At 48.9% G+C, this 12325-nt stretch overlaps 1 protein-coding gene across 1 annotated transcript; it reads right to left on the bottom strand.

Moving 5' to 3' along the window:
- Positions 1–598: 598 nt before the first annotated feature.
- Positions 599–2084, bottom strand: LOC127338118 (glycosyltransferase BC10-like). The gene is made up of 2 exons (XM_051364365.1): positions 1457–2084; positions 599–1325 (listed from the first exon to the last, which is right to left on the bottom strand). The coding sequence occupies exons 1-2, from the start codon at positions 2042–2044 to the stop codon at positions 678–680; spliced, it is 1236 nt and encodes a 411-aa protein (XP_051220325.1). The 5' UTR covers positions 2045–2084; the 3' UTR covers positions 599–677.
- Between the last annotated feature and the right edge of the window lie 10241 nt (positions 2085–12325).

A 12325-nucleotide genomic window follows, 5' to 3' on the forward strand; every position in this document is an offset into this window, starting at 1 on the left:
CAGATTCTAGTCTGGCACTGTGGAGACCTTAGATCACCGCGATGCAGTCCGTGGCGACCGTGATCGCACCCACCTGCAGATCAGCTGCCACCGCTAGGGCTTCGAGGCACGCCATAGGTTCCTTGCTCCCTCGGTGTGTAACTCCATCAAAGGTCACAGCCGAAGCTCTGAGATACACTTCGCCTGCTGATCGACAAACTGTGGCAACAATACCTCAATATAAAGCTCGCAATAACGGTGGATGTGCTCTTCATCTTGGCCCAGTCATTTGAGCGCAGAGGCGTCGGCTGGGTTGAACGCCTAAAACTTTGGTAGTGGTGGGAGGGGAGGGGACACCTTGGTAATGTTATCATTATCTCTTTCGAGCTTGTTTTTTTTTAGATCAACAGGGATCTCTCCCCAGCTCCATTTGAAAAGAAGCCAAGTCTTTCTAGCTTGTTATCTTGTAAAACGGTAGAGTAACATCAAAGGAACAAACAAATGTTGCGAGGAATATTTGGACATAATTCATTTACTAATACACGAGTATATCTTCAAAAGCGTGGATTGCACTGCTGAAATACCCGTCAATCCTAAACAACTAGATAGCTCAAAGAAATTAAGGTTATTGTATGTATACATCGATCACGGTTCTTTCACCCATTCGGTTTACAATAGTCAGAAAACGTGCATCTCGATTAGCCAAAGCCCATAACCTTGGGAGCCAAATCGAGCAAGGGCAGGAGCGCATCCGGCCTAAACTTACGCGCGAACAAGGCGCAAAACTCTGCCGCCCTGCCATTGTAGCTGCAGTTCCCGTCCATTCCTCGCCTCATCTCCTTGATGAGCACTTCCGTCACCTCGCTCCCACTGTGGCTCTTGGGGTGTCTCACCCGTGGGGTCCACCAGTCCGAGTACATGACCGATCGGTTTGAGTTGCGATGGCCCAAGCCCAGGATGTTCACCAATGTCGGGATGTAGTGCTCGTCCATGTATTTGTGTCTGCCGTTCCGGAACACCGGGCCATAGTATGTCTCGTCGGAGACAACTTCGCGGGCGAACACACGGTCCATCACAAACCACTGAGCGCCCTTTCGCCACTGCGCGAGGCTGACGTTGTGTTCAGCGAAGAAGGGGCTATGGCGCTCGCGGCTTTCCTCGCGGTCGAAACTGTCGACAAAGTTGTTGTTGGAGCCGGTGATGTAGGCTTGAACGGCAGGGAAGTCAAAGAGTGGGATGCAAGACTCCGACAAGAGGGCGAAGTGGCCGTTTGAGAGGTCGAGCAGCGAGTTCCCTAGGAGGCGCCGCTCCGCGTCCACTAGGCTGATGTGTCCCCACTTTGTTGTCTATCCATCACCGTAAAAGATTTAGAAAAGGATTGAGCTTCATAATTCGTATGAATGCAATTTCAGCATCACTTAGATGTAAGAAAACAAAAAAAAAACATATAGATATACCCTAAAAACCATATAAGTACCTGGCTAGGAATCATGCGGCCATAGAACGGGGAGTCCGGCGGCGGCGAGCCGGTGTAGCTAGGGCTCGCGTGCACGTAGATGGAGTAGAGCCCCTCGTGCCCCTTGAAGAACTTGTCCCACAGAGGACGCAGCGGCAGGTCGCCCCTTACCAGGAACAGGAAGGCGATCTTGTGCACGATGACGTGCTTGGGCATGCTTTTCATACTCGGCGCCATGGACGCCCTCCAGAACAGCTCCTCATCGGTCATGTTGTGCATGAGGCCGCTGCTCGGCGCCAGGAAGTCCGTGAACTCCATGCGCCGTCCGCCGGATGGCGTCATCGACATTGTACGCAGCACCGTCGTCTGGGAAGGAGGCGATGGTGGCAGGATGCAAGGTACTGCTTCCGGCGGTGGCGGCAGTGATGATGGTGATGACGATTGTGACCAAAAGACCGACAGCTGTAGTGGTGACAGGGTGTTGTGGATGTAGATATTCTGGAAGATGGCGCTGGACATCAAGCCCAGCACATATGCTAAGCAGAAGACGAGCAGCAAAAGCATGACGCCGACGCTGCCAGAACGAGGCACAGGCATGGGATTCTTCATGGCCTAATTGCAAGCTAGCCTTCTGAAATGCAATGTAACATTCTGCCTTGGTTTATATGCATTCTACCACTAGCTTGCTCTTGAAAAAGTTAGCTACCACTATATAGGTTAGTTTTACAAGCATGGGCAGTGACTAGTAGTAGATAGAATTAGTCTTATAAGGGTTCGTCCCATTTGCTCTTTCAATAATAATGAACCGTCTTTTTCGAAAGACAAAAAGAGCAATAGCCTGGTACCATGCATGATACATGGACAGTATGGAGTGAAGCGCAACTAAATATGACGATTTCGTGATAATATTTGGTGCAAGTATAATTTGTTTTTCTCAACGACACATTATTATTTAGTGTTGATATGTTTTGCATGCAGCCATGCACAGAGGGAACCTCAATTCCAAAGTCGAAAGTATTTCGGAGTATGTATGTCGGATTGATAGATATAGCAGCGGCATGTACGTCGCATTTTACAAACTCTACGCTACCTCCAATAACTGGAATGTCTGCACATTTGATATGTGTGGTGACGACAGTTAGATAACTGAAATCAGAAGTTGCTTAATTATGCCGCTTTCTTTTATATTGTAAAAAAATGTCATAGCTCAAGGTCAACATAGGAAACTTGCGTTGGAGATGACGGCACAGGCACACAATGAGGAGACCGGAGGTGAGTGTGATGGATTGGCGATCCATAGTTGACTAGATGTATCCATAGTTGACTAAATGTATTTTGGCTATAAGTCACGTTTGGGCATTTGGGTTTATCGAAATTTTGGGTTGGTTTTTTTTCACTCTTCAGGTTCTAAGATCCGAGACCCGATACTTCCCTAAAAAAATCAAAACCTGATAAATCAGGCACCCGGAAATTTGGGTTCGGGTATTCCCAACATACCCGAGTTAGAGTAGCGCCTTCAGAAACTTCAGGCTCGATGTGGAAGCCCAGCTTGAGAAGACAGACAGATGGGTGGTTCACATGAAGGCCAAGCTAGCGAGACTAGGTTGGTGGATGGTGGCCAGCGGTAAATGCCAGAGCAGACTGCGCTGCAACACTTCGTGGCGTCGAAGAAGGCTATCGGTGCTATTGATGAAAGCGGCTGGTGCAGCGCTGCCAATTGCCAGTCTCAGGCGGGGCCAAGGGAAGCGAGGGAGGTGGCCAAGTGAGTAGCACGTGGCGGTGAGGTCAGGGCTACGGAAGTGGTCCTTCGTTGCGTGAGCTGTCGGCTACCACGTGAGCGGCCTGATCCAGTCAAATCGGCCAGTACATCAACTCACCGGAACATCCTACATCCTACATACGATGCTAGGAAGAGCTAGGGGCATGGCGATTTTGATGACTAGGGGCTGCGCGAAAAGGTGATTTCAAACCACCACTCGATTCTAAGCCTAACAGTGGTGGTGCCCCAATGAAATGGTCATCGAAGTTACTATGGTGAGCACCTCTGTGGAGTCTTTCATGCGAACTAGCTAGAACGGCCTACATACGAAGCTATGAAGAGCTAGTGGGGGCTAGAGATGTGTGAGCTCACCACGAACCAGATGGTATGCTCGACGACGTCGATTGGCGCTGGATTCAATGATGATTTTATGCATTCCGGTAATTGCTCGCCCGTTATATATTCTCTAGTGTTTCCGTGATGACACCAAGCCCTGATATACTCATGTTGCCGCCGGTCCTCGAATTCTTACCCATGGCTTGATTTTGCCACCCATTAAAGGTTCAGTGTCCTCCTTTTCCTACTTCGGCCTCTTGCAGTCGTAGTCACGGATTCCGAGAGCGAGGGAACCTATGTTCATGCAACGCATGTCCACACCCACTGCTGCAAATCCTTGTCCTCCTTTCTAGCACAATTCTTTTTTAATGCTTCCACTCTTCCTCCGTGATCATCGGATGTGCCTTGTGGACCTTGGAGTATAAATCTTCACCTTTATCCATCATTTTTCGTACCCTCATTTTCCAACTTCTCAAGTCTCTACTGAACTTGTCGAGGGTGTGGGTGTTTTCCACATTTTTTGTGAGATGTTGGTTATTGTGAAAGAATGGGAATGTGTACCATTTGCAACTTAGAGATAAGGATGGAACATAAATCTGCATTCTCCCTTATGTTCTTCTCGTTGATCGAAACGGTTCCTCGAAGAAAACGTACGTAAGCATTGGCCGACATAGCTCGCTGCAACTGAATAGGCTTACCATTGGCAAGGCTTACTTCCAAGACAGTATCCGTTGTGTTGCTGATCCACGTGCACAGGTGCATCGAAACTTGATCGTGGGTCTAAATTTTGTCGGGCATCATCTCGAGAACACTCCATGCCGTCACGAAAGTCCTCGGAAGGAAGTGGCAACAGCAGGTCACAATGATAATTCTTGGCAGGAAGTGGCATCTCCGAACAACAACAACTCTCGACAAGAAGTGGCAGCACCATGTCATCACAATAGTTCTCGTCAAGAAGTGGCGCCCCGACGCTCAAGGTCTCCGCGCCAACCTCGAGAAACTACTCGAAACCAAGGTGGTGCCAGAAACAATATTACACAGTAAACAGTCGCAAGGGCTCACACCGAGCGAAGGAGACGACGTAGATATGATGATGATTATGAAGATGATGAAGAGGATGAGGATGAGCTCAGCGGAGTCACATGCTTTTATCGTCGGGTTCAAAAGGGATTTAAGCTCCCTATGGATAAAAAAATACATAAAGTAATCCAGGAACCCGAAGCGTGGTTAGATGATTACCTGCAAACGATAAAGGTACATGGTGGTACCAAGTTTACCGCCATGCAGAGTATGTAGCTGTTCTTGAGTGGAGCCGCAAGGTCCTGGCTTCGGATGTTGCCAGAGGGAACAATCGAACACTGGGAGGATTTGCATGATCAGTTCACCCGAAACTTTCGGTCAACTTTCAAGCGCCCAACGTCAATCGAAGAATTACAGAAGTGCACTCAGAAATCAGGAGAGTCGATGCGTTCCAATCTCCAGAGGTACAACATGATAAAAATTCAGCCTAAAACATCTCCGATGAACAGGCAATCGATCCATTTAACAATGGGTTGCGCCACACGGACTTTTTTGAGGATCTAGGAAGAGCCAGGCCTAAGACGGTATGAGATTTAATGGACCTAGCAAACAAATGGGCCAATGGAACCAAGCAAGGTCACCCGAAGAGGATCGACCAAGGCGTGGAAACGATCGTAAGAGGCGACCCTGCAACTATGATGATTATGATAGACCCATCAAAGTGGCAGCTAGTTTCACAATCTAGGATGGTAGGAAGGATGCCTATCGCCACAACGGATATCGAGGCAGCAGTCAAGACAAACCTGGCCCTAACAGGCAGACGTACAAGCCTAGACCTCGATTCTAGCCGCAGCATGAGGTCACAGAGGAGCAGATGCTTAACACACCGTGTAGTATGCACGGTTACTTTGACCCCGAGGGACACAGACAACTGAACCATTTGCTGAAGTAGAACTTTCTAACAGAAGTAGGCAAGCTTCGGAAAAACGCAACACAACACATCAAGGCAAAGATTTGCTAGGGCGCTGATGCATGTAAAATGTATACATGAACTTTGCACTTTATTGCAACATATTACCACATATTTGATTCGTATATAATGTTATTTCCATGTTTTATGATGTTTTAGGAGATTTTGTAAACAATCTCATGTCCTCTTGTTCTAATTCTATTTGGTAGAAAACGCCTCTTTTTATTATTTACGAAATTACAGGAACTACGACACTCCAAAAAGAGAAAGGTGCCATGCCTCGAAAATTTCAAGATGAACAAAAAGAGCTAAAGTGGGCCACCATGAGGTCAACAGGTTGGGAAGGAGGGCAGGTGGTGCGTCCACCCCATTTGGGCATGCCACCTGGGTCCTTTCCCACCTACATGCGATTCAACTCAATCTTGCGTCCACCGACTTGTTTTGACCTAGAAACCCATAAATATATATATAATATATATATATCGACGTGGATTTTCTAACTAGGGTGGTAGCTATGCATAGGCCTACGGTTGTTCGATGTTGTCTCGTGATTGGTGTTACCGTTAACTTTCGTCAATCTTGCCCAACCGTGCTCATTCGGGAAAAGGAACCGTAACCGTTTGAAAACAGCAAAAAAGAAGAACCGTGACCGTTGAAAAACTGCAAAATGCCCATTCAAAAGGATACCCGTGCTACCGTCTACCCGTCGACGAGAAAACAACAAAAATAAAAGAGCCGTGCACGGCTGTGTCACTGTTGCTGTGCCACGAAATGAGCACCGTGTAGGGATTCCTAGCACAGAAAACAAAAAAATTCCTACCGCAAGAACGAATAACAAGCCAAGATCTAATCTAGTAAATGGTAGCAACGAGATGAGATCATCATACCCTCGAAGATCGTTAAGCGTTAACGAGATAAATCTCGTGGATGATGTAGTCTATCACTTGCCTCTTTCAAAAGCGCGTAGAAGATCTTGACGGTGCCACAATAGGGTAGCACCTATGCACTCGGTCACACGTATGGTGTCGATGAAGATGTCCTTCTCCCTGTTCCAGCGGGCAGCGAAAATAGTAGATCCTCCTCGAAATCCCGGCAGCACGACGACACGGTAATGGTGGTGGTGGAGAATTCCGGCAGGGCTTCACCATAAGACGTGAGGGAGACAAGTGGAGGATTGATTCGCTAGGGTTTAGAGAGAGGGGGTTAAGTCGCTGGCTCTTCGTTCCCTTGGTTGTGCGGCCAAGTAGTGGCCAGCCCCTCCCCTCCTCTCCCCTTTAAATAGGTGGAAAACCTAGGGTTCACCCAAAAACCACATTGAAGTACAACTACAAAACTTACCAAATTGGGAAACCTAGATCAAGAGGTATTCGTCCCTTTCCTTATCATGTGGCCGGTCATGAAGGTGGATTCCACCATGGACTCCACCTTCCCACTTAGTGGGTCGGCTATGGCTGGTGGAGTCCCTCGGGAGGATAGCACCACAGAAGATAGAAACACGAAAATAGAGGCTGCAGCAGCGAAGATTGGAGGGGGAAACTCCACCGGAGCTGCCGCCAGAGGGATCTCCACCTTATATAACGTCTTCATCATCATCACCATGATCAAGGGGGAGTAGTCCACCTCATGAATATGGGTTTGTGGCATTAGCTTGATCTATTTATCTCACGGGGTCTCCATAGTTCTTAGTGCCATATGAGCTGCCTAACATGATTATGGACATATTTGTAATACCTATGTGGTGGATCCTTGTTCTATGATATTGTGCTATGAGATCTGATTATATTATGTGCAAGATGTATTGATAGATGCATATCATGTACCCCGTTCTTAAGTATTGGTTCTGATCCAACTTTTATGAATGCATCTGACGCCACCGCCACTGAGCAGGACGCAGTCGCGAAGATCCGATCTGAGTCATAGGAACTTCTTCAGAAAGATTCCGCCTTAGATCTAGAAATTTCAAAACCCACCCAATCCACCCATGAGCAGGAAATTACGGTGGCCCAGGTGTTAGAGAAGCAAAGGTGCCACTTCGTGCACTTCCTCGCACATACCACAGGAACCGCCCCTCCTTAGGATGGAGCCTGCCCCATGCAGGTTGAGGCTACCGGAGATAGCGATACTCCAGATCAGCAAGAGTTTGTCGGAGACAACAATGCTCCTGATCAATAAGAGGATGCCGGAGGCAAAGAAGAATCAATCCTTGGCAACCTAAGCCCAACCTCTGACGATGCTTCCTCCATGGACACATATGAGTACAACCGTGCTATGAGATAGAATCCACCCCACCAAAGGAGGTCCTCGTGACCTTAACTAGGCTAGAGCAAGGAACTGACGCAGAAGCGACTCTGACCGACGCCGTAATTCCAGACCCGTCCAATCCGGAGGCTCCACAGCGGATACGCTATCGCGTCATGCCGGATCCTGGAGAAGGACGTGTCCTCGAACATGGGGAAGATTTGTCCATAGAAGAGCTCGCCAGGCAGGCAGGCCAAGGTGCCATTGCAAACTCGGAAATCCTGAAAAAACCAATAACTCCGGAGGATGCCGCAGATGGATGGTTCTGTAATTTTGTGTTCTTTGGGGGGTCTATCTGTAATGTTTCCGAATTAATGGCATCTCTTTTACTCGCAAAAAAAAGATGTATCCATAGTTGACTAAATGTATTTTGGCTATAAGTCACGTTTGGGCATTTGGGTTTATCGAAATTTTGGGTTGGTTTTTTTTCACTCTTCAGGTTCTAAGATCCGAGACCCGATACTTCCCTAAAAAAATCAAAACCTGATAAATCAGGCACCCAGAAATTTGGGTTCGGGTATTCCCAACATACCCGAGTTAGAGTAGCGCCTTCAGAAACTTCAGGCTCGATGTGGAAGCCCAGCTTGAGAAGACAGACAGATGGGTGGTTCACATGAAGGCTAAGCTAGCGAGACTAGGTTGGTGGATGGTGGCCAGCGGTAAATGCCAGAGCAGACTGCGCTGCAACACTTCGTGGCGTCGAAGAAGGCTATCGGTGCTATTGATGAAAGCGGCTGGTGCAGCGCTGCCAATTGCCAGTCTCAGGCGGGGCCAAGGGAAGCGAGGGAGGTGGCCAAGTGAATAGCACGTGGCGGTGAGGTCAGGGCTACGGAAGTGGTCCTTCGTTGCGTGAGCTGTCGGCTACCACGTGAGCGGCCTGATCCAGTCAAATCGGCCAGTACATCAACTCACCGGAACATCCTACATCCTACATACGATGCTAGGAAGAGCTAGGGGCATGGCGATTTTGATGACTAGGGGCTGCGCGAAAAGGTGATTTCAAACCACCACTCGATTCTAAGCCTAACTGTGGTGCCCCAATGAAATGGTCATCGAAGTTACTATGGTGAGCACCTCTGTGGAGTCTTTCATGCGAACTAGCTAGAACGGCCTACATACGAAGCTACGAAGAGCTAGTGGGGGCTAGAGATGTGTGAGCTCACCACGAACCAGATGGTATGCTCGACGACGTCGATTGGCGCTGGATTCAATGATGATTTTATGCATTCCGGTAATTGCTCGCCCGTTATATATTCTCTAGTGTTTCTGTGATGACACCAAGCCCTGATATACTCATGTTGCCGCCGGTCCTCGAATTCTTACCCATGGCTTGATTTTGCCACCCATTAAAGGTTCAGTGTCCTCCTTTTCCTACTTCGGCCTCTTGCAGTCGTAGTCACGGATTCCGAGAGCGAGGGAACCTATGTTCATGCAACGCATGTCCACACCCACTGCTGCAAATCCTTGTCCTCCTTTCTAGCACAATTCTTTTTTAATGCTTCCACTCTTCCTCCGTGATCATCGGATGTGCCTTGTGGACCTTGGAGTAATCTTCACCTTTATCCATCATTTTTCGTACCCTCATTTTCCAACTTCTCAAGTCTCTACAGAACTTGTCGAGGGTGTGGGTGTTTTCCACATTTTTTGTGAGATGTTGGTTATTGTGAAAGAATGGGAATGTGTACCATTTGCAACTTAGAGATAAGGATGGAACATAAATCTGCATTCTCCCTTATGTTCTTCTCGTTGATCGAAACGGTTCCTCGAAGAAAACGTACGTAAGCATTGGCCAACATAGCTCGCTGCAACTGAATAGGCTTACCATTGGCAAGGCTTACTTCCAAGACAGTATCCGTTGTGTTGCTGATCCACGTGCACAGGTGCATCGAAACTTGATCGTGGGTCTAAATTTTGTCGGGCATCATCTCGAGAACACTCCATGCCGTCACGAAAGTCCTCGGAAGGAAGTGGCAACAGCAGGTCACAATGATAATTCTTGGCAGGAAGTGGCATCTCCGAACAACAACAACTCTCGACAAGAAGTGGCACCACCATGTCATCACAATAGTTCTTGTCAAGAAGTGGCGCCCCGATGCTCAAGGTCTCTGCGCCAACCTCGAGAAACTACTCGAAACCAAGGTGGTGCCAGAAACAATATTACACAGTAAACAGTCGCAAGGGCTCACACCGAGCGAAGGAGACGACGTAGATATGATGATGATTATGAAGATGATGAAGAGGATGAGGATGAGCTCAGCGGAGTCACATGCTTTTATCGTCGGGTTCAAAAGGGATTTAAGCTCCCTATGGATAAAAAAATACATAAATTAATCCAGGAACCCGAAGCGTGGTTAGATGATTACCTGCAAACGGTGGCCCAGGTGTTAGAGAAGCAAAGGTGCCACTTCGTGCACTTCCTCGCACATACCACAGGAACCGCCCCTCCTTAGGATGGAGCCTGACCCATGCAGGTTGAGGCTACCGGAGATAGCGATACTCCAGATCAGCAAGAGTTTGCCGAAGACAACAATGCTCCTGATCAACAAGAGGATGCCGGAGGCAAAGAAGAATCAATCCTTGGCAACCTAAGCCCAACCTCTGACGATGCTTCCTCCATGGACACATATGAGTACAACCGTGCTATGAGATAGAATCCACCCCACCAAAGGAGGTCATCGTGACTTTAACTAGGCTAGAGCAAGGAACTGACGCATAAGCGACTCTGACCGACGCCGTAATTCCAAACCCGTCCAATCCGGAGGCTCCGCAGCGGATACGCTATCGCGTCATGCCGGATCCTGGAGAAGGACGTGTCCTCGAACATGGGGAAGATTTGTCCATAGAAGAGCTCGCCAGGCAGGCAGGCCGAGGTGCCATTGCAAACTCGGAAATCCTGAAAAAACCAATAATTCCGGAGGATGCCGCAGACCCGGAAGCTCTAGAAGCCAAAAGGAAGGAACTGCTGGCTACTGCTGAGAGATTTGCCAACACCGCAGTAGTAATGCTGGAAGAAAGGCAAGGAGCAGAGGAGGTGATGGAGAAATTCCTCGAAAGGGAGTGCGAAGCTGTTGATTACTTGGAGAAGGCCAAAGCACTCCGAGCACGGTGGGAAACCATCATAGAGGATGCAAGCAAGGAAGCAGATAGGATCCGTCGGGAAGCCATTAGCCCCCACAAGATCAACTTTACGACCCCCACCGATCATCAGCCGCTCACAACTCCAAAGGACAATATGAAGAAGGCTGCGGAGCTCCTGGCCAAAAACGATGAGAAAATCGACATCGCACATCTCCGAATGCTGTAGCTTCAGCAATGAAGCAAGAGAGTAAGGCAGACACTTTGCATAGGTTGGAATCCTACCCGGAAATATGTGTATCCACCGCGCAGAAGGATGCCTCGGGAAGGAAGCACCGGGATGAAGAATCGCGCACCAGATCCACGCAGCGCAGAAGAAGAACCAGAGAACATCCAAATCCTATTCCCGTACCCTCAAAAACACCTCCGATGGACCCAAACAAGGGGAAAGGTCCGATGTACACTGGCAGGACAAGTACCGGAATCTGTCACCTCCACCCCGGACCCCGCATCCTCCTCCGCCACCTTGCCGACGTAGTCTAGTCGGAAACACCAGATCCCATCACTACTAGGAAAAGGCCTAGCCGTAAGACTGCCATCAGTGGCGCACCATGATTGCCGTGCGCCACTACTACTTAGCAGTGGCGCACCACAAAACGGTGGGCCACTGTTACAAAAGTAGTAGTGGCGCACCTTGATTCTGGTGCGCCATAAGTAAGTGGTGACAGGAGGCCAGGTCCTCCCCCAACCTAGTAGTGGCGCACGTCTCCGTGGTGCGCCACTGCTACATTCCTTACCTATGGCGCACGTTGTAGAGGTGCGCCACTGCTAGGAGGTGTCCAGAGCCCGTTTAGAGATGATAGGCTTAGCAATGGCGCACTGCTGTGGTGCGCCACTGCTACGTAGGTTACCTATGGCGCATGTCATTAGGTGCGCCACTGCTAGGGGGTGGCCAGAGCCCCTTTAGAGATGCTAGAGGCGTAGCAGTGGCGCACCACTTTGTTGGTTTTATGCTTTGTGTGTGACCGGTTCCGATCGTCTTGCACACACACGTGTGTGTGCACATATATATGTTATGCGATTATTCTACACCGAGGAAAAGGACATGAAGAGCGATTATCAGAACTCCGGGGTAACGATATGATGGAGTCCTACACCGGTGACGTCAAGCAGAGATACTACGGAAAGATCGAGGAGATCTGGGAGCTGAGCTACGCCGGAGAGAATGTGCCGATGTTCCGTGTCAGGTGGGCCAAGAACGTCATAAAAGAAGACCGGCATTTCACCACCATGGTTATATACCCGAAGCCAAATCCAAGACAGCGGACGCAAAGGTCACCCCGCGAAATATGAGCCATGGGTACTAGCTTCCCAAGTGACCAATGCTTCTTCATTACCGACCCGCAAAATTAAGCCCAGCCGTGTTGTCGTG

Source organism: Lolium perenne, chromosome 3 (genome assembly GCF_019359855.2).
Source record: "Lolium perenne isolate Kyuss_39 chromosome 3, Kyuss_2.0, whole genome shotgun sequence".
In the NCBI taxonomy this organism is placed as follows: Eukaryota; Viridiplantae; Streptophyta; class Magnoliopsida; order Poales; family Poaceae; genus Lolium; species Lolium perenne.